The following is a 24,266-nucleotide window of genomic DNA, read 5'->3' on the forward strand; positions in this document are numbered from 1 at the left end:
GACTGCAATAGGACCATATGACGTTCATTTTGTATGTGAATCCTACTTTAGGAAGGGATGCTTCTGAACTCATTCTACAAGGCCAGCATCAGCCTGATACCAAAACCAGACAAAGACACTTTATAAAAATTTACAAACAAACTCATAGAAAAAGAGATCAGATCTGTGATTACCAGAGGCGGGGGTGGGTGGGGGGAATTGGATGAAGGTGGTCAAAAAAGGTACAAACTTCCAGTTATAAGAAGTTATAAGATAAATAAGTACTAGGAATGCAATGTATACCATGGTAAGGATAATTAACACTGCTGCATGTTACATATGAAAGTTGAGAGTAAATCCTAAGAGATCTCATCACAAGGAAAATATTTTTTTCTATAATTTTGCGTCTGTATGAGATGGATGTTCACTAAACTTACTGTGATAATCATTTCATGATGTGTGTAAGTCAGATCAAACTGTACACCTTAAACTTATACAGTGCTGTATGTCAATTATATCTCAATAAGGACAGTGGTGTAAGAGGAAAAAAGGTCCATTTAGTATATATTAATATATGTTAATATTAATATATATGTATAAAATTGATGAAAACTGTTCAATGGCACAGGAGCTGAGAGGCTGAGAAACAGGATCCTGTTCCAGGCTCTAAAAGACAATCTTTACTTTCCAGACACATTATTAATGTGTAAAAATTTTTAAATGTATTTGTATGAATCTTGGTTTAAGTGGTAACTTTAACATTATTTAGCCCTCAACAACCAATTCAGCACAACTTCTATAAATGCAGTTCCAAAATAAAACACAGATATCACCAACCAGCCCTCATAAAGCCACCCAACTCTACTCTTTTTGCAGGATATTTGTAAAATCTTCACAAAATAAGCATGTGCAGACACGTAATTTCCCACTCATTAGCTAACAGCTGTTTTTCATTAAAATTAAGACTTAAGTAATATCAGAATTAATCAGGAGACGAACAGAGTTCATAATGCAATGCAAATGTGGGATAGTTTCTAGGTTTTGATAGCTTTTGTGGAAACAACTTTCTAAACAGACATAACATTTTTACCATATAGTAATGTTCATTTTGTACGTAAAGCTGCAGACAGACAATGACTAGTGTAGAAGAGAAGGGTGAGATGAGGGCAGAGCACATTTCCCTAGTCTAGGTCCCCCTTCACGCCTCAGTCCCTGCCCTGCTGTGCTGCTCTCGCCCGCTGACTCCACAGCACCCGTGCCACCTCCTGCCTCGAGTTCCATTTCTACCTCTCTCATGTAAAGAAGAGTGTCTTCATCTCCTCCCTCCCTTGGGCACACGGTACCCCTATAGTCTTTATCATTCCCTTGTTAACTGTGCAGAGGAGGCGATGAAATAACATTCACCAGAAAGCTGAAGTGTTTTCAGGTTGTATGTCTGGTTAACGCATGCTATATTCTGATGAGGAAATGTGGAGTATGTCCTATTGACTTGCTATACTTTCGTCAAAGATTAAGATTCCAGTAAAACACCATTTACAAGCAGAAGATTTCTCCAGGTTTGTCTTTATCCTAAAAGAAAAGCAGCGTTTCTAATCGTGTGTAGATCGCAAGTGATATTAATTTATTACCGTAATTGCTATGATATTCACCATAGACAAAGAAAACAAATATTTACCACTGTGGATTCTTAAGTGCTCTTTTAGATGGTGTTTGTATTTGAAAGCTTTTCCACATTCAGTGCACTTGAATTTACGATTACCCCCAGACTGCGTCACATGTCTCTGTAAGAAAGAATTGGTGTTTTATTTATAAAGCAAAAAGGCTTTAAGGAACATCCAATCTACTAAAAGGAATGTTTTGGTGATTCTCAAATTTTAACAGTCACAAAAATCTAACACTGGGAATATTACCAAAAAGGAGGTTGATCATGGCAACAGAATTGTGACATAAAGGAAAATCTCCGCTTCCTAAAGGATCAGCAGTATGAAGCAGCACAGCGTCAGCACAAACACCACGCACTTTGCTAGGAACGAGAGGCCACGTCGCCTGCAGTCTGATCCACAGATAAAGGAACTGCAGTCGAGGACATCCAGTCATCTGTCTCTAGCACAATTACTACACACACAGAAGAAAAGGCTGGGCTTTCTCAGCACCTTAGCCTGTCTCTAGAAAGTTTGGTATTTCCAAAATGTACCTTAATCTGATGATTTAACAAGTACTTCCATTTTTTTCAGCCCAATATGGGTTGTTGTACTAGCTTTCTGCCTGGCTTACCAAATCCCTACTTCTGTATACTTCGAATATATCCTGTACCCTCTATTACTCTTACAGAAGCACCGCTGGAACTGAATTATTCAACCAATTCTGCTCAGAGATTTCTAGAGGATTCCTCTCCACCCCTGAACCCAGATTCTACTACTACAGACGCCAGGTTCATAGCCCCTGAGTTTCCAGGCTTCTTCACCAATCCCCGCTCAGGAGCCTATGTCCCAGTCGTCCAGTGAGCCCCAGTCTTCTGCACACGTACTGCTCTTCACCTCCTTGCTCTGATTTATACTATCCCTTACTTCTTGGCTGTGCTTCCCCTGAATTCTGACCGTTAAGATTCTACCCATCTGTCAAAGGCTCAAGCTCTGCTTGCTGTGCGCTCTCCCTCACTGGAATCTCCCTTCTTCTGTCCTTCGTACAGGAAGGACAGAGCACGTACCATGCTCTACTTCACCCAAACCCCTGGCTTTGAAACCGAACATACGGTGACAACTCCCAAATGTCTCTCGCTCGACGTCTCGCATCCCCTCAATGCCAGGCCCTCGCTGGCCGCTCCCTCGATGGTCCCCACTGGGAAGCAACAGGCCTGCGGTGACGCCTGCATTTCTCTCCTGGAAGAGTCGGCCCTCCCCTCGTGTGTCTCTTACCTCTGTGAATAACCCCCTCATTGATCTGATCATCACTTAAGCCCTGAACTTCGGAGGAATCCCTGATCCCTCTCTTTCCATTAGACCCTTGTTCAATCCCTCAGCAAGCCATCCTGCACCCACGGTCCCTAACGATGTTGTGTCTGCCACACCGACCACCTCTGGCTTAGATCACAGCCTCTAAGTGGCCTCCCTGCTTCCTTCTTGTCTCTCTCAGTCTACTTTCCACCCAAGAGTCCGTGCTGCCTTAGAATTATAAGACAAAATGCAGTATCTTTCAGTGGCTTCCCTATCACACTTATTCTCAGAAAGGTCTCCCTACCCTGTAAAAACAGAAAAACTTTCTATCCTCTTACTCTTGCCTTATTTTTTCATCATTCTACCTGCTTTTATATCTTACATTTCTGTCACCTACTAATACACGCCTTCTACTGGCAGGGACTTTGCTCATGTTTTTCACTATTGTGCCTTTAACACCTACAACAGGCCTCATACAGAATGGAAACTCAGACACTTTTCAAAGGCCAGCACGGCAGATGGTCTGCACTTTGGTCCTAACCTAAATTGTTCCCAATTCTGTTTCTCACATTATTACATTTATCACGGCTCCTTTCTGACGTTGGTCTGACTACATACTTCACGTATAAAACCGACTACCTTTGCAAAACCCATCAGAGAAATCCTCACAGAAAGTGGCTTTCACCCTCATCAGAGATCTTACAATTTTATAGCAGCATCTCCTGCTTTCCCCACCAGTTCCATCTGTCCTCTGAAGGTCCCTTCCTTTGACAAGGGCCCTCAGGGTAGAGGATGTGGGGCAGCAGAGGCAGGACGGGCTGCTCCCCACACATCACCTGGCAGACCCTTTCCCCAGGGCTTGTCTATAGCATGGTCATGTGGGGACACCAGGGTGACAAGAGCATGCATCTGTATTGTCCCTGACAAGACTCGTGCGGGGCAGATGCGAACAGATGGGCTCTGTCTTCCGTGTGTCAGTTTTCTCCTCTCCTGGCGCTCGGTCCACCCCAAGTGCCCTGCGTGGACTGAGCCACTGACCCACCTAAGGAGAAGCTTGGTTCTTGCTCCCTGCCTGCCACCCTCCCACACCCCTTATCTTAGTTCGTGAGTGTTGTCCCCAGAGTCCTGAGAAGACAGGCTGACCCTTCTCATCTTTCTGTTGCAGTTTTCTGGTTTGGGGTAACTTGTCCTCTAGGGGATCTGTGACTTAGGCGCACACAGATAAAACTCTCATGCACTCAGGTAGACAGATGTTCACATCCTTGGATATAAGAAACTGGACATAGCCTCAACATACCCTGTGCAGCTGAATATTTACTTGACTTTTAAATCTAGAATTAAGTAGCTAAATTTCATTACTTGCAGTTGCTGGTTATCAGGATCTTATAAAAGGACAACTGGCAAAAGCTTCTTTAACTTTAACCTGTACTTAAATACACAGCCAACAATTTAAATGTAACTTACACTTACAGGATAGTCTTGGTTTACGCTTCTAGAAATTGAGGCAAAGTGAAACAAGTAGAATAAACCATATGAAAATTGAATCTTCAGATTAAAAATGGTTTAGAGTCTAAACTTTAGATTTTTCGAGGCATGCAGTTTATGTAATCAGTTATTTTCTCTACACTGAACATTCCAGTAGTATGTATTCTGAAATTCTAAACGTAAGGCAGTATTTGTTATGGTATAAGCAAAACAATTAAATTGAGATGAAAGGGACCTACCTGAAAAAGAAAAAAACTTAGTTACCTCTAAAGTAGTGTTCATATGTGCTTTTAAAATCAGAAATGACCAGATAATCCAAATGAATAATCTCTTTCCTTTTCATAAGGCTGTAGACCAGACACATCCCCTAAAATTTTCAGTATATTAAAACCCTCGCCTTCTGTGGAGGGGTGAGTTCTCAGTGTGGAAATTTCGTGAATGCAGTCTTTCCACTTACTTGATCTCTTCCTGATTTATGGGAGGTCATGTGACGTTCGAGCTGGGTTCTGTACGCAAAGGTGTAACTGCACAGGGAGCAACTGAAGTTGTCTTCGTTCTTTTCATGGCGATATTTAATGTGTTCTTTCAGAGAGGTAAAGCGTTTATATCCTCTGTCACAATATGGGCAGGTAAGTAACTGGGAAAATGCATCTGGTGTTCCTGTAAAAGAAGAATCATATATTTTAACTTTAAAACGTTAAAAAAATATTGCCAGGACATACCTTCAAGATGGCGGAACAGTAAGATGCGGAGATTACCTTCCTCCCCACAGATACACTAGAAATACATCTACACGTGGAACAACTCCTACAGAACACCTACTGAACGCTGGCAGAAGACCTCAGACCTCCCAAAAGGCAAGAAACCCCCCACGTACCTGGGTAGGGCAAAAGAAAAAAGAAAAAACAGAGACAAAATAGGTACGGGACCTGCACCAGTGGGAGGGAGCTGTGAAGGAGGAAAGGTTTCCACACACTGGAAGCCCCTTCGCGGGCGGAGACTGCGGGTGGCGGAGGGGGGAGCTTCGAGGCCGCGGAAGAGAGCGCAGGAACGGGTGTGGAGGACAAAGCGGGGAGATTCCCGCACAGAGGATCGGTGCCGACCGGCACTCACCAGCCCGAGAGGCTTGTCTGCTCCCCCGCCGGGGCGGGCGGGGCTGGGAGCTGAGGCTCGGGCTTCGGTCGGAGCGCAGGGAGAGGACTGGGGTTGGCGGCGTGAACACAGCCTGCAGGGGTTAGTGCGCCACGGCTAGCTGGGAGGGAGTCCGGAAAAAGGTCTGGACCTGCCGAAGAGGCAAGAGACTTTTTCTTCCCTCTTTGTTTCCTGGTGCGCGAGGAGAGGGGATTCAGAGCGCTGCTTAAAGGAGCTCCAGAGATGGGCGTGAGCCGCGGCTAAAAGCGCGGACCCCACAGACGGGCATGACGCTAAGGCCGCTGCTGCCGCCACCAAGAAGCCTGTGTGCGAACACAGGTCACTCTCCACACCCCCTTCCAGGGAGCCTGTGCAGCCCGCCACTGCCAGGGTCCCGGGATCCAGGGACAACTTCCCCGGGAGAACGCACAACGCGCCTCAGGCTGGTGCAACGTCACGCCGGCCTCTGCCGCCGCAGGCCCGCCCCGCACGCCGTGCCCCTCCCTCCCCCGGCCTGAGTGAGCCAGAGCCCCCAAATCAGCGGCTCCTTTAACCCCGTCCTGTCTGAGCCAAGAACAGACGCTCTCCAGCAATCCTACATGTAGAGGTGGGGCCAAATCCAAAGCTGAACCCCGGGAGCTGTGCGAACAAGGAAGAGAAAGGGAAATCTCTCCCAGCAGCCTCAGGAGCAGCGGATTAAAGCTCCACAATCAACTTGATGTACCTGCATCTGTGGAATACCTGAATAGACAAGAGTCATCCCAAATTGAGGAGGTGGACTTTGGGAGCGACTGTAGACTTGGGTCTGGTTTTATCTTAGTTTAGTGTTTAGAGCTTGTTATCACTGGTAGTTTTTTTTTTTTTTTGCGGTACACGGGCCTCTCACTCTTGTGGCCTCTCCCGTTGCAGAGCACAGGCTCCGGACGCGCAGGCTCAGCGGCCATGGCTCACGGGCCCAGCCGCTCCGCCACATGTGGGATCTTCCCAGACCAGGACACGAACCCATGTCCCCTGCATCAGCAGGCGGACTCTCAACCACTGTGCCACCAGGGAAGCCCACTGGTAGATTTTTTATTGATTTGGTTGCTCTCTTCCTTTTTTTCCTTTTAGATATATATATTTTTTCCTTTTTCTCTTTTTGTGAGTGTGTATGTGTATGCTTCTTTCTGTGATTTTTGTCTGTATAGCTTTGCTTTACCATTTGTCCTATGGTTCTGTCTGTCTAATATAGTTTTGAGCACTTGTTATAATTGGGGGATTTGTTTTTTGGTTTGGTTGCTCTATTCTTTCTTTCCCCTTTTTTAAAATTACTTTTTAATTCTTTTTATTTTTAATAATTAAAATTTTTAATAACTTTCTTTTCTTTCTTTCTTTCTCCTTTATCCCTTTTCTTCTGAGCTATGTGGCTGACAGGGTCTTGGTGCTCCAGCTGGGTGTCAGACCTGTGCCTCGGGTGAGAGAGCTGAGTTCAGGACACTGGTCCACCAGAGACCTCCCGGCTCCACGTAATATCAGTCAGCGAAAGCTCTCCCAGAGATCTCCATCTCAATGCTAAGACTCAGCTCCACTCAATGACCAGCAATCTCTAGTGCTCGACAGGCCATGCCAAACAACTAGCAAGACAGGAACACAACACAACCCATTAGCAGAGAGGCTGCCTAAAATCATAATAAGGTGACAGACACCCCAAAACACACCACTGGACGTGGTCCTCCTGCCCAACAGAAAGACAAGATCCAGCCTCATCCACCAGAACACAGGCACCAGTCCCCTCCACCAGGAAGCTTACACAACCCCAGTGAATCAACCTTACCCACTGGGGGCAGACACCAAAAACAACGGGAACTACGAACACGCAGCCTGCAAAAAGGAGACCCCCCAAAACAGCAAGTTAAGCAAAGTGAGAAGACAGAGAAACACACAGCAGATGAAGGAGCAAGCTAAAAACCCACCAGACCAAACGAAGAGGAAATAGGCAGTCTACATGAAAAAGAATTCAGAGTAATGTCAGTAAAGATGATCCAAAATCTTGGAGGAAATACAAGAAACGTTTAACAAGGACTTAGAAGAACTAAAGAGCAAACAGACAATGAAGAACAGATAAGTGACCTGGAAGATAAAATAGTGGAAATAACTAATGCAGAACAGAATAAAGAAAAAAGAATGAAAAGAATTGAGGACAGTCTCAGAGACCTCTGGGACAACATTAAACACAGTCTCAGAGACCTCTGGGACAACATTAAACACACCAACATTCGAATTACAGGGGTCCCAGAAGAAGAAGAAGAGAAAAAGAAAGGGATGTCCAAGAAAATACTTGAAGACATTATAGCTGAAAACTTCCCTAATGTAGGAAATAGTCAAGCAAGTCCAGGAAGCACAGAGTCCCATACAGAAACATGTCAAGACACACATTAATTAAACTAGAAAAAATTAAATACAAAGAAAATATATTAAAAGCAGCAAGGGAAAAACAACAAACAACATACAAGGGAATCCCCATAAGGTTAACAGCTGATCTTTCAGCAGAAACTCTGCAAGCCAGAAGGGAGTGGCAGGACATATTTAAAGTGATGAAAGGGAAGAACCTACAACCAAGAGTACTCTACCCAGCAAGGGTCTCATTCAGATTCGATAAGAGAAATTAAAACCTCTACAGACAAGCAAAAGCTAAGAGAATTCACCACCAAACTAGCTTAACAACAAATGCTAAAGGAACTTCTCTAGGCAGGAAACACAAAAGAAGGAAAAGACCTACAATAACAAACCCAAAACAATTACGAAAATGGTAATAGGAACATACGTATCTATAACTAGCTTCAATGTAAATGGATTAAATGCTCCAACCAAAAGACATAGACTGGCTGAATGGATAGAAAAACAAGACCCATATATATGCTGTCTACAAGAGACCCACTTCAGACCTAGGCACACATACAGACTGAAAGTGAGGGGATGGAAAAAGATACTCCATGCAAATGGAAATGAAAAGAAAGCTGGAGTAGCAATTCTCCTATCAAACAGACACAAGAGACAAAGAAGAACACTACATAATGATCAAGGGATCAATCCAAGAAGAAGATATAACAATCGTAAATATTTATGCAGCCAACATAGGAGCATCTCAATACATAAGGCAAATGCTAACAACCACAAAGGGGAAATCAACAGTAACAGAACTGTAGTAGGGGACTTTAACACCCCACTTTCACCAATGGACGGATCATCCAAAATGAAAATAAATAAGGAAACACAAGCTTTAAATGATACATTAAACAAGATGGACTTAATTGATACTTATAGGACATTCCATCCAAAAACAACAGAATACACTTTCTTCTCAAGTGCTCATGGAACATTCTCCAGGATAGATCATCTCTTGGGTCACAGATCAAGCCTTGGTAAGTTTAAGAAAACTGAAATTATATCGAGTATCTTTTCTGACCACAATGCTATGAGATTAGATATCAATTACAGGAAAAAAAACGATGGAGGCTAAACAATACACTACTAAATAAGTAAGAGGTCACTAAGGAAATCAAAGAGGAAATCCAAAAATACCTAGAGACAAATGACAAGTGAAAACACAACGACCCAAAACCTAGGGGATGCAGCAAAAAGCACTTCTAAGAGGGAAGTTTATAGCAATACAATCCTACCTCAAGAAACAAGAAACATCTCAAATAAACAACCTAACCTTACACCTAAAGCAATTAGAGAAAGAAAAACAAAAATATCCAAAAGTTAGCAGAAGGAAAGAACTCATAAACATCAGATCAGATATAAATGAAAAAGAGATGAAGGAAACAGTAGCAAAGATCAGTAAAATTAAAAGCTGGTTCTTTGAGAAGATAAGCAAAATTGATACACCATTAGCCAGACTCATCAAGAAAAAAAAGGGAGAAGACTCAAATAAATAGAAATGAAAAAGGAGACAAGTGACACTGCTGAAATACAAAGGATCATGAGAGATTACTACAAGCAACTATATGCCAATAAAATGGACAACCTGGAAGAAACGGACAAATTCTTAGAAATGCGCACCCTGCCAAGACTGAATCAGGAAGAAATAGAAAATATGAACAGACCAATCACAAGCACTAAAATTGAGACTGTGATTAAAAATCTTCCAACAAACAAAAGCCCAGGACCAGATGGCTTTACAGGCGAATTCTATCAAACATTTAGAGAAGAGCTAACACCTATCCTTGTTAAACTCTTCCGAGGGAGGAACATCCCCAAAACTCATCCCCAAAACTCATTCTACAAGGCCACCCTCACCCTGATACCAAAACCAGACAAAGATGTCACAAAGAAAGAAAACTACAGGCCAACACCACTGATGAACATAGGTGCATAAATCCTCAACAAAATGCTAGCAAACAGAATCCAACAGCACATTAAAAGGATCATACACCATGATCAGTTGGGGTTTTTCCCAGGAATGCAAGGATTCTTCAGTATACGCAAATCAGTCAATGTGATACATCCTATTAACAAACTGAAGGAGAAAAAGCTTTCGACAAAATTCAACACCCAACACCCATTTCCCTCCAGAAAGTAGGCATAGAGGGAACGTACCTCAACATAATGAAGGCCATATATGACAAACCCACAGCCAACATCATTCTCAATGGTGAAAAACTGAAACCATTTCCTCTAAGATCAGGAACAAGACAAGGTTGTCCACTCTCACCACTATAATTCAATATAGTTTTGTAAGTTTTAGCCACAGCAATCAGAGAAGAAAAAGAAATAAAAGGAATCCAAATTGGAAAAGAAGTAAAGCTGTCACTGTTTGTAGATGACATGATACTATACATAGAGAATCCTAAAGATGCCACCAGGAAACTACTAGAGCTAATCAATGAATTTGGTAAAGCAGCAGGATACAAAATTAATGCACAGAAGTCTCTTGCATTCCTCCCATTTACCATTGCAATGAAAAGAATAAAACACCTAGGAATAAACTTACCTAAGGAGACAAAAAACCTGTATGTAGGAAACTATAAGACACTGATGAAAGAAATTAAAGATGATACAAAAAGATGGAGAGATATATACCATGTTCTTGGAGAGATAATACCATGTTCTTGGATTGGAAGAATCAACACTGTGAAAATGACTATACCACCCAAAGCAACCTACAGATTCAACGCCATCCCTATCAAACTACCAATGGCATTTTTCACAGAACTAGAACAAAATTTTCATAATTTGTATGGAAACACAAAAGACCCCGAATAGCCAAAGCAGTCTTGAGAAAGAAAAATGGAGCTGGAGGAATCAGGCTCCTGGACTTCAGACTTATACTACAAAGCTACAGTAATCAAGACAGTATGGTACTGGCACAAAACCAGAAATATAGATCAATGGAAAGAAAGAGCAGAGATAAACCCATGCACATATGGTCCCCTTATTTTTCATAAAAGGAACCAAGAATACAATGGAGAAAAGACAGCCTCTTCAATAAAGTGGTGCTGGGAAAACTGGATAGCTACATGTGAAAGAATGAAATTAGAACACTTCCTAACACCATACACAAAAATAAACTCAAAATGGATTAAAGATTGTAAGGCCAGACACTATAAAACTCTTAGAGGAAAACATAGGCAGAACACTATATGATATAAATCACAGCAAGATCCTTTTTGACACACCTCCTGGAGAAGTGGAAATTAAAACAAAAATAAACAAATGGGACCTAATGAAACTTAAAACTTGCACAGCAAAGGAAACCATAAGACGAAAAGACAACCCTCAGAATGGGAGAAAATATTTGTAAATGAAGCAATTGACGAAGGATTAACCTCCAACATTTACAAGCAGCTCATGCAGCTCAATTTCAAAAAAACAAACAGCCCAATCCAAAAATGGGCAGAAGACCTAAACAGACATTTCTCCAAAGAAGATACACAGATTGCCAACAAACATGTGAAAGGATGCTCAACATCACTAATTACTAGAGAAATGCAAATCAAAACTACAATGAGGTATCACCTCACACCAGTCAGAACGGCCATCATCAAAAAATCTACCAATAATAAATGTTGGAGAGGGTGTGGAGAAAAGGGAACACTCCTGTACTGTTGGTGGGAAGGTATATTGATACAGCCACTATGGAGAACATTATGGAGGTTCCTTAAAAAACTAAAAATAGAACTACCATATGAGCCAGCAATCCCACTACTGGGCATATACCCTGAGAAAATCATAATTCAAAGAGTCATGTACTACGTACATGTTCATTGCAGCACTATTTACAATAACCAGGACATGGAAGCACTAATCTCAGTGTCCATCGACAGATGAATGGATGAAGAAGATGTGGCACATATATACAATGGAATACTACTCAGCCATAAAAGATGAAACTGAGTTATTTGTAGTGAGGTGGATGGACCTAGAGTCTGTCAAACAGAGTGAAATGAGTCAGAAAGAGAAAAACAAGTACAAGTACAGGAATAAAGATGCAGATGTAGAGAAGGGACTTGAGGACACAGGGAGGAGGAAGGGTAAGCTGGGTGGGACAACATGAGAGAGTGGCATCAACATATATACACTACCAAATGTAAGGTAGATAGCTAGTGGGAAGCAGCCGCATAGCACAGGGAGACCAGCTCGGTGCTTTGTGTCCACCTCGAGGGGTGGGATAGGTAGGGTGGGAGGGAGACGCAAGAGGGAGGAGATATGGGAACATAGGTATATGTGTAGCTGATTCACTTTGTTATACAGCAGAAACTAATACACCACTGTAAAGCAATTATACTCCAATAAAGATGTTATAAATTACCAAAGCTACCACCAAGGCCCTCTGTTATGTACCAGACATTATGCTTTGTATTTGATCCTCAAAACAACACACTGATCTCCCCCTCTGTTTTATAAAGAGACAACAAGAGGCCCAGAAAAGGCTAAATAACTTCCAAATCACACAGCCGGTAAATGACGAAGTCAGAAGTCAAACGCGTGCTGTGTGACTTTTTCACTAAAACATATTTCTTCTCTTCGTTTTCACGGTTAATTAGAGAAAAACGACACTCTAGTTATAGTCCTTGGAGAGTAAGCAGCACACGGACTATGTTTCTAAGACTTCCTTGCAGGTAGGTGTGGCCCTGTGCCCGAGTTCAGACCAGAAGAGTGGGTACTGAGAGGAGCAGTGGGGGCCAGACCAGGCCTGGCCCATTGAGACGCCCCCAGCTCTTCATGTTCTTTTTCCTCCTGAAACACACCAGCACATTTTCTGTATAGTTTTAGCTGGATGACTATTCCGATAGCTTTCAGAAAATAAGGGCATTATGGATGAACTGTAGTTTGCGGAGTGAACTAGATATTTCTTATATATGGAACCATCTAAGCCTGCCAATCCTAAAAATGTAATACTTCTTTGGCCAATTAATATTTAACTAAGAGTAGATTTCCATATTTGATGTATTTCTTCAAAGAAATAAGTTCCTAAGTGACAGCTTATTGTAAATATCATCTTACCTTCATTTTGGATTTCTTACAGAAAAAGACCACCAAAGAAAATTTTGGAACATTCTTCAAATGCTTCATAAACATGTGGCCCCATTATTGAAATTCAAGTCTATGTAAATTAAATGTCTTGCTTAAGGGCAGGCCTGCAAATAATAAGCTGAGCACCTGACACTACACAGCTAAATACACTGAAATATGTATCAAATATACAAATAAAATCAAACAACCAAGACCCCCATGGTTTATGCTGTTTTTTTGTTTGTTTGTTTGTTTTTTTGTTTGTTAGCAGTTCGCAAGTCACCTGGAACTAGAGTTTTTTTCTCTTAGTGATGACTCTGGCATGACCCCCCCTTCTATGGGGACTAGAGTAGCCACATGAGGACATTTTGGGGGGGGAAATCAAGTTATATTTTGTCTAGTATCAATTTCCTATTTGTACAGACAAGTGGGAAATCAACATTCGGGACACTCTCCTTGCCAGACTGTCTATCCTACTGGTCTCAGCGGCTAACGTCAGAGTCAGGTGTTTGGTCATCAGTACCACAGTCACAGTGTGATTTCATGATTCAAGCTCCTTGTACTCCTGGGTCATAAGCGGTCTGCTTGCATTACATTCTATTTTCTTCTTTACCTTCATTAATCCTTCCAATCAGTAAACAAAATATCCATAAAATGACAAGTTTCTCATATTCAAGTAGCAAGTTCTTTTCATAAATCAGTATCTATTGAATGTTCTCACACATATGAGAGATGAATTTATTCTTTTAGGCCAATTGCATAAAACAATGAAAAAAATCTAAATATTTGACCTCATAAGTTATAGAATGAACAGGTTTAAAAGTTAGAATTTTTGTTTCTGTTTTAAAAAATACTGGAATATTATTTTTTAAAAACTCACTTTTTAGCAATGAAGACTTGTCATGTAAAGAAAAAAATGTTTCTTTTTAGAATTCCTATAATAAACTTATGGTAGCAATTCAATACTACTAAAAAATCCAACCTATACCTGACCATTTTTTGAACCATAATTTCTTTATGTATCTGTGACCATGCATATACACTTATTTAAAAAACATTTAAAATTTCTGTATCTTAAAATTCCTTTAGTAGGCAGACTGATATAAAACCTGTGAAAAATTTCCTGATTTGTTCCCCACTGAACCAGAATTTGTGATAAATCCATCTGTTGAAGTTTCCCTGTTTACAACTTATGACATGCAGACGGTATGTTTAATCTATTAAAACACTAAAAACCTAAGTGCTTCTGAAGATCATCACTTTTTCTATGTAAACAGATGTTGCTGGTGTGATAGAAAATCTGTGAAATACTGTATTAGCAGTTAAATTAGATTATGTACCTAAAAGTAATGAATTCCTGAATTAAAAACATATTGAATAATAATTAGACAAAGAAAACAAAAAATGTTTTTACTAATTCAGAACAGTTAAGGCCTCAATTTTTATGGGATTTTACTGCATTGATTTGTAACAATGGACTTTACAAATTTAACCTTATTTGATCTATGCAATGGAATGTTTCTTTAGTTTTCATTATTTTCTTTCACTGATACTTTCTGAAATCCTCTGTTACATAAAAATTTTACACTGTTATACACATCTGCATTTAAAATGTTCTATTTCCCTTTCATATCTATGGTAAGCTACTGCTTCTTCAGGTGAAATGTTAACACATTTTCTTTAAGAGAAAAAAAAAACAACCAAGAAACAAAAGTAGAAAACTAAGGCCCGACAGGATTATAATGCCTATAACTACGGACTCTGCAAATATGCAAACAGATCAACAGAACGCATATCTTTAAGCTGAAATGCAGTGTCCCCAGGGGTAATTACTTATAGTTTTCAGAAACGTGTCCTTTTGCCACACTGCAGGAAACAATTCCTAGAGTACCCTACTTCTTTTTCCTTTGTCACCAAATTAGTTACAGAAATCCTATCTATTCTGGAGTGAAACTTCTCTTTCTGCTCTTTTGCAAGCTGATTCCTGATTTAAGGAAGGTACAGGTGACTCTTCACAATGGAATCTGTTTTGTTTTCTGTACCATCCTTCCCGATTTCCTTCAAAAATTTAAAAGTTGATTGATACAACACCATTTACACTAGCACCAAAAATACTCAGGCATAAATCTAACAAATTATGTATAAGATTTATTTGAGGAAAACTACAAAAGTCTGATGAATAAAATCAAAGAACTAAATAAATGGAGAGATATTCCATGTTTATGGATACTCAACATTGACTCAACATTGTCAAGATGTCAGTTCTCCCCAACTAGGTCTACAGAGTCAATGTAATCCCAATCAAGTTATTTTATGGATAATGACAGACATTCTAAGTTTACACAGAGAGGCGAGAGACCCAGAAGAGGCAACATAACGTTGAAGGTGAAGAATAATGTTGGGAGACCAACACTATCTGACTTCAAGGCTTACTATGCAGCTATAATAATCAGGAAAGTGTGGTGTTGGCGAGAGAACAGACAAATGGGTCAGTGGAACAGAACAGACAGCCCAAAAAGCAAAGGCAACTGGACATCCACATACCAAAAAAAAAAAAAAAAAAAAATGTAAACACAGACCTTACACCCTTTACAAAACTCAAAATGGATCACAGACAACAACAGAAGAAAACCTATGTGACCTTGGGTATGGTCATGCCAGTTTAGATACCAAAGGCATGAGCCATGAAAGAGATACTTGATATGCTGGACTTCATTAAATGAAAAAGTTCTGTTCCATGAAAGACAATAACAAGAGGACTAGAAGAGAATTAGAAGATAAGCCATGGACTGGGAAAACTACTTTCAAACGACACATCTGAAAAAGGACTAGTATCCAAAATACACAAAGAATTCTTAAAACTCACTGCTAAGAAATCAAATAATTTAATTTAAAAAATGGGCCAAATCATAGCCCTCTTCCTCCTCCAACTTCATGACGGAGAATCAGGAAATCACCACTGGAACTACTGAGTTCAAGAATACATACTTGAGATTAAAGTAAACCTGGAGGACAAGGTGGTGGAGTAGAAGGACCTGAGCTCACCTCCTCTCACGAAGACAGAAGAATCACAACTAACTGCTAAACAACTAACTGCTAAACAACCATCAACAAAAAAGGGCCGGAACCTACCAGTAAAGATAATTCTACTCCCAAAGACAAAGCCACAACGAGATGGTAGAAGGGGCACATTCGCAATACAATCAGATCCCATACTAATTATTTTCTAGTTTGACCCACAAACTAGAAAATAACTATATCACAGAGGTTCTCTCACAGGAGTGAGAGTTCTGAGCCCCACGTCAGGCTCCCCAGTCTGGAGGTCTTGCATTGGTACGAGAAGCCCCCAGAGCATTTGGCTTTTAAGTCCAGTGGGGCTTGACTGCAGGAACTCCACAGGTCTGGGGAAACAGAAGCACCACTCTTGGAGGGCACAAATAAGGTCTCATGTGAGCTGGGACATGGGAAAGAGTAGTGACTTCATAGGACCCTGGGCGAGACCTACCTGCTGGTCTTGGAGGGGTCTGCTGGGGAGGTGAGGGACGGCTGTGGCTCACTGTGGGTAAAAGGACACTGGTGGCAGAAGTACTGGGGGGTACTCATTGGCATGAGCTGTCCTGGAGGCCACCATTTTGACACCAAGACCTGGCCCCACCCAACAGCCCTTAGGTTCCAGTGCTGGCACGCCTCAGGCCAAACAACCTTCAGGGTGGGAACACAGCCCCACCCATCAGCAGACGGGCTGCCTAAAGTCATCCTGAGCCACAGCCACCTCTAAACACACTACTTGACACGGCCCTGCTACCAGAGGGACAAGACCCAGCTCCACCCACCAGTGGGCAGGCACCAGTCCCTCCCACCAGGAAGCCTGCACAAGCCCCATGACCAGCCTCACTCACCAGGGGGCAGACACCAGAACCAAGAGGAACTACAATCCTGCGGTCTGTGGGACCTCAAACACGGAAAGTGAGACAAAATGAGATGGCAGAGGAATACGTTCCAGATGAAGGAACAAAATAAAACCCCAAAAGAATAATTACATGAAGTGATAGACAGTCTACCTGAAAACAGATTCACAGTAATGATAGTAAAGATGATCCAAGATCTCAGAAAAAGAATGGAGGCACAGACCAAGAAGATACAAGAAATGTTTAACAAAGAGCTAGAAGATTTAAAAAACAGAGTTGAACAATACAATAAATGAAATGACAAATATACCAGAAAGAATCAATAGCAGAATAAATGATGCAGAAGGATGGATAAGTGAGCTGAAGACAGAATGGTGGAAATCACTGCTGCAGAACAGAATAAAGAAAAAAGAATGAAAAGAAATGAAGACTGCCTAAGAGACCTCTGGGACAACACTAAACGCACCAACATTTGCAATATAGGGGTCCTAGAAGGAGAAGAGAGAGACAAAGGGCCTGAGAAAGTATTTGAAGAGATAATAGTTGAAAACTTCCTTAACATGGGAAAGGAAACAGCCACCTAAGTCCAGGAAGTGCAGAGTCCCATAAGGGATAAACCCAAGGAGGAATATGCAGAGGCATGTTAATCAACTTGACAAAAATGAAAGATAAAGATAAAATATCAAAAGCAACAAGGGAAAAGCAACAAATAACATACAAGGGAATCCCCATAAGGTTATCAGCTGGTATTTCAGCAGAAACTCTGCAGGCCAGAATGGAGTGGCAGGATATATTTAAGTGGTGGAAGGGAAAAACCTACAACCAAGAATACTCAGCAAGGCTCTTGTTCAGATTCGATGGAGAAATCAAAAGCTTTACAGACAAGCAAAAGCTAACAGAATATGGCACCACCAAACCAGCTTTACAACAAATGCTAAAGAAACTGCTCTAGGCAGAAAAGAAAAGCCCATGAGAGAAAACAAGAAAAGTATGAACGTGAAAGCTGACTGGTCAAGGCAAATATACAGTAAAGGTAGGAAATCATCCACTCACAAACATGCTATCAAAACCAGCAATCATGAGAAGATGAGAGTACAATGCAGGATATTTGGAAATGCATTTGAAATTAAGAGACCAGCAACTTAAAACAATCTTGTATATACATATATAGACTGCTGTATCAAAACCTCATGGTAACCGCAAACCAAGAATCTACTTATAGATAGATCCAAAACCTATGGGGTGCAGCAAAAGCGGTTCTAAAGAGGGAAGTTTATAGCAATACAGTCTTATCTCAGGAAACAAGAAAAATCCCAAATAAACAACCTAACCTTACACCTACAGCAACTAGAGAAATAAGAACAAAAAAACCCCCAAAGTTAGCAGGAGGAAAGAAATCATAAAGATCAGAGCAGAAATAAATGAAATAGAGACAAAGAAAACATTAGAAAAGATCAATGAAACTAAAAGCTGGCTCTTTGAAAAGATAAACAGATAAACCTTTAGACAGACTCATCGAGAAAAAAGGGAGAGGGCTCAAATCAATAAAATTAGAAATGAAAAAGGAGAAGTTACAATGGACACACCACAGAAATACAGAGGATCTTAAGAGACTACTACAAGCAACTATATGCCAATATAATGGACAACCTAGAAGAAATGGACAAATTCTTAGAAAGGTACAATCTCCCAAAAATGAACAAGGAAGAAATTAAAAATATGAACAATAATCACAAGCACTGAAACTGAAACTGTGATTAAAAAATTCCCAATAAACAAAAGTCCAGGACCAGATAGCTTCACAGGGGAATTCTATCAAACATTTAGAGAAGAGTTAACACCTATCCTTCTGAAACTGTTTCAAAAAATTGCAGACGAAGGAACACTCCAAAATTCATTCTATGAGGTCAACATCACCGTGATACCAAAACCAGACAAAGATACCACAAGAAAAGAAAATTACAGGCCGACCTCATGATGAACATAGATGCAAAAATCCTCAACAAAAAAAATACTGGCAAACAGAATCCAACAACACATTAAAAGAATCATGCACCATGATCAAGTGGGATTTATCCCAGGGATGCAAGGATTTTTCAGTACCCACAATTATTCAGTGTGATACACCACATTAACAAATTGAAGGGAAAAAACCATATGATCATCTCAATAGAAAAATCTTTTGGCAAAATTTCAACACCCACTTAAGATAAAAACTCTCCAGAAAGTGGGCATAGAGGGAATATACCTCAACATAATAAAGGCCATATATGACAAACCCACAGCTAACATTATACTCAGTGGTGAAAAGCAGAAAGCATTTCTTCTAAGATCAGGAACAAGACAAGGATGTCCACTCTCGCCACTTCTATTCAACATAGTTTTGGAAGTCTTAGCCGTAGCAATCAGAGAAGAAAAAAAATAGCAGGAATCCAAGTTGGAAAGGAAGAAGTAAAACTGTCACTGTTTGCAGATGACATGATACTATACATAAAAAATCCTAAAGATGCTACCAGAAAACTACTGGAGCTTGTCAATGGATTCAGTAAAGTTGCAGGACACAAAATTAATGCAGAGAAACCTGTTGCATTCCTATACACTAACAACGAAAGATCAGAAAGAGAAATTAAGGAAACAATACCATTTATCAGTGCATGAAAAAAGAATAAAACACCTAGGAATAAACCTACCTAAGGAGGCAAAAGACCCGTATGCAGAAAACTATAAGATGCTGATGAGAGAAATCAAAGATGACACAAACAGATGGAAAGATATACCATATTCTTGGATTGGAAGAATCAATATTGTCAAAATGACTATACTATACCCAAGGCAATCTACAGATTCAATGCAATCCCAATCAAATAACTAATGGCATTTTCTGCAGATCTAGAACAAAAACCTTAAAATCTGTATGGAAACACAAAAGACCCTGAATAGCCAAAGGAATCTTGGGAAAGAAAAACAGAGCTGCTGGAGGAATCAGGCTGACTGACTTCAGACTATACTATAAAGCTACAGTCAGCAAAACAGTATGGTACTGGCACAAAGACAGAAATACAGATAAATGGAACAGGATAGAAAGCCCAGAAATAAACCCACACCCCTATGGTCAATCTACAACAAAGGAGGCAAGAATATACAATGGAGAAAAGACAGTCTCTTTAATAAATGGTGCTGGGAAAAGTGGAGAGCTACGTGTAGAAGCATGAAATTAGAACATTCTCTAACGGCATACACAAAAATAAACTCAAAATTCATTAAAGACCTAAATGTAAGACTGGATACTATAAATCTCTTAGAGGAAAACATAGGCAGAACATTGTTTGACATAAATTGCAGTAATACCTTTTTGGATCCACCTCCTAAACAAATGGGACCTAATTAAACTTAAAAGCTTTTGCACAGAAAAGGAAACCATAAAGAAAATGAAGACAACCCACAGAATGGGAGAAAATATTTGCAAATGAAGCGAACGACAAGGGTTTAATCTCCAAAACATACAAACAGCTCATGCAGCTCAATATCGAAAAAACAAACAACCCAATCCAAAAATGGGCAGTAGATCTAAATATACATTTCTCCAAATATATATTTAAATTTGGAGAAATGTATATTTCTCCAAATTTACAAATGTATGTTTATCTATTTTGTTTATCTTTCAAAGAAGATATACAGATGGCCAAAAAGCACATGAAAAGATGCTCCACATCACTAATTATTAGAGAAATGAGAATCAAAACTACAGTGAGGTATCACTGTTCAGAATGGCCGTCATCAAAAAATCTACAAACAATCAATGCTGGAGAGGATGTGGAGAAAAGGGAACCCTCTTGCACTGTTGGTGGGAATGTAAACTGATACAACCAAGACCCGTATGCAGAAAACTATAAGATGCTGATGAGAGAAATCAAAGATGACACAAACAGATGGAAAGATATACCATATTCTTGGATTGGAAGAATCAATATTGTCAAAATGACTATACTATACCCAAGGCAATCTACAGATTCAATGCAATCCCAATCAAATAACTAATGGCATTTTCTGCAGATCTAGAACAAAAACCTTAAAATCTGTATGGAAACACAAAAGACCCTGAATAGCCAAAGGAATCTTGGGAAAGAAAAACAGAGCTGCTGGAGGAATCAGGCTGACTGACTTCAGACTATACTATAAAGCTACAGTCAGCAAAACAGTATGGTACTGGCACAAAGACAGAAATACAGATAAATGGAACAGGATAGAAAGCCCAGAAATAAACCCACACCCCTATGGTCAATCTACAACAAAGGAGGCAAGAATATACAATGGAGAAAAGACAGTCTCTTTAATAAATGGTGCTGGGAAAAGTGGAGAGCTACGTGTAGAAGCATGAAATTAGAACATTCTCTAACGGCATACACAAAAATAAACTCAAAATTCATTAAAGACCTAAATGTAAGACTGGATACTATAAATCTCTTAGAGGAAAACATAGGCAGAACATTGTTTGACATAAATTGCAGTAATACCTTTTTGGATCCACCTCCTAAACAAATGGGACCTAATTAAACTTAAAAGCTTTTGCACAGAAAAGGAAACCATAAAGAAAATGAAGACAACCCACAGAATGGGAGAAAATATTTGCAAATGAAGCGAACGACAAGGGTTTAATCTCCAAAACATACAAACAGCTCATGCAGCTCAATATCGAAAAAACAAACAACCCAATCCAAAAATGGGCAGTAGATCTAAATATACATTTCTCCAAATATATATTTAAATTTGGAGAAATGTATATTTCTCCAAATTTACAAATGTATGTTTATCTATTTTGTTTATCTTTCAAAGAAGATATACAGATGGCCAAAAAGCACATGAAAAGATGCTCCACATCACTAATTATTAGAGAAATGAGAATCAAAACTACAGTGAGGTATCACTGTTCAGAATGGCCGTCATCAAAAAATCTACAAACAATCAATGCTGGAGAGGATGTGGAGAAAAGGGAACCCTCTTGCACTGTTGGTGGGAATGTAAACTGATACAACCACTATGGAGAACAGTATGGAGGTTCCTTAAAAAACTAAAAATAGAGCTACCATATGATTCAGCGATCCATCTCCTGGGCATATATCCAGAGAAAATCAGACTTCAAAAAGGTACATGCACCCCAATGTTCACTGCAGCACTATTTACAAGAGCCAGGACATGGAAGCAACCTAAGTGTCCATTGACAGAGGAATGGATAAAGATGATGTGGTGTATATATATATAGGTATATATACACAATGGAATATTAGCCATAAAAAAGAATGCAATAATGCCATTTGCAGCAACATGGATGGATCTAGAGATTATCATACTAAGTAAGTTAGACAGAGAAAGATAAATATCAAAGGGTATCATTTATATGTGGAATCTAAAAAATAGTACAAATGAACTTATTTACAAAACAGAAACAGACTCACAGACTTTGAAAACAAACTTACAGTTACCAAAAGGGGAAAGGCGGGGGCGCGATACATGAGGAGATTGGGATTGACATATACACACTACTGTATATAAGACAGATAACTAATAAGGACCTACTGCATGGCACAGCGGACTCTACTCAATACTCTGCAATGACCTACATGGGAAAAGAATCTGAAAAAGGATAGATATGTATATGTAGAACTAAATAACTTTGCTGTGCACCTGAAGCTAACACAACATTGTAAATCAACTAACTCCAATGTAAAGTTAAAAAATTAAAAAAAAATGGGCCAAGGACTTTGTCACCTCATCAAAGAAGATATACAGATGACAACTAAGTGTGAAAAGATGCTGCACATAATATTTCACTAGGGAAATACAAACTAAAACGGCAAGATACCACTACACACTATTAGAATGGCCAAAATCGGGAACACTGAGCACGTGAAACATTGGCCATGATGTGGAGCAACAGGAACTCTCCTCATTGCTGGGGGAATGAAAAGTGGTGCAGCCACTCTGGATGATAGTTTGACAGTTTCCTCTAGAACTAAACATACTCTTATCACATAATCCAGCAGTTGTGCACCTTGGTATTTACCCAAAGGAGCTGAAAACTTATTTCCAGACCAAAATCTGTGCATGAATGTTTACAGCAGCTTCATTCATCATTGCCAAAACTTGGAAGCAACCAAGGTGTCCTTCAGTAGGTGAATGGATAAATAAAATGCAGTACATCCAGACTATGGAATATCATTCAGCGTTTAGAAGAAACGAGTTATCAATCCGTGAAAAGACACAGAGGAAAGTTAAATGCATAACTAAGTGAAAGAAGCCAATTTGAAAAGGCTATATGACTATATACTATATGACTCCAGCTATAAGACATCCTGGATAAGGCAAAACTATGGAGGCATAAAAACATCAGTGGTTGTTGCCAGGGCAAGGAGGAGGGCAGGATGAATAGGCAGAGCACAGAGGACTTTTCGGGCAGTGAACATACTCTGTGTGATACTATAATGATGGACACTTGTCACCGCACATTTGTCCAAACCCACAGAACGTACAACACCAAGAGTGAACCCTAATGCAAATGAGGGTTTGAGTGATTATGATGTGTCAACGTAGGTTCATCCTTGGTTAAAAAAAAAAGTACCGCTCTGCTGAGTGATGTTGACAATGGGGGGGCAGGGGGAATATGGGAAATCTCTGCACCTCTGTACAATTTTGTTCTAAATATAAAACTGCTCTAAAAAGTCTTTTAAAAAGTTGATTATTGGGCTATTAAGCTAAATCTATCCATTAAACTGGGAACCCTGGAAAAACCAAACCAGATTTAGGATCTTAATACTTCAAATATCCTCAAACAGTCCAAGCATCTTCCTAGTTCTTGGTACAGATACTGTGTAAAATTTCTTACAGGAGTATTTTCATCTGTTTCTAGTGCATGGAAGGCAGAATATTTCTTTTCAGGAGAGTATGAACGCATTATTATTGTATTTTACCACTCTTTATATACTGGCTGTTCATATCAGAGAGGACCAAAGTAGATACAGGAAAACCATCTGTCTCCAAATTAGTATGTTTTGAACCAGACAGCCATGCTTTTCTTGCCAGAACAGTGGAGAATAATCAAAGGGCACTAAGGGTCAGCCTAGTTCCCATTTCTACTACTTGCTACCATGTAAGTGAATGGAAACCAATGTCCAGGCACTGCCCTAAGCATTTCACACGTGGCGGCACCACACTATATACACGAGAGGCCACTGACAGAATGCTGTACTGTTACCACGGACAATGCTCCACTCCTTAAAGAGATCACTCTCTACAGCCACCTGCAATACGTTTTGGTTTTCAAAAATGTTCCCTCTAG

General features: G+C 40.1%; 1 protein-coding gene across 1 annotated transcript in view; it reads right to left on the bottom strand.

Annotated features, from left to right (window-relative positions):
- Positions 1–24,266, bottom strand: part of ZEB1 (zinc finger E-box binding homeobox 1) — a 192,610-nt gene that overhangs the window by 14,459 nt on the left and 153,885 nt on the right. The window contains 2 exon segments of the mRNA XM_024750140.1: positions 1,655–1,760; positions 4,855–5,057. Coding sequence (XP_024605908.1) covers positions 1,655–1,760; positions 4,855–5,057 — 309 coding nt within the window.

Source organism: Neophocaena asiaeorientalis, unplaced genomic scaffold (assembly GCF_003031525.2).
Source record: "Neophocaena asiaeorientalis asiaeorientalis breed wild unplaced genomic scaffold, Neophocaena_asiaeorientalis_V1.1 scaffold4, whole genome shotgun sequence".
NCBI classification, from domain to species: Eukaryota; Metazoa; Chordata; class Mammalia; order Artiodactyla; family Phocoenidae; genus Neophocaena; species Neophocaena asiaeorientalis.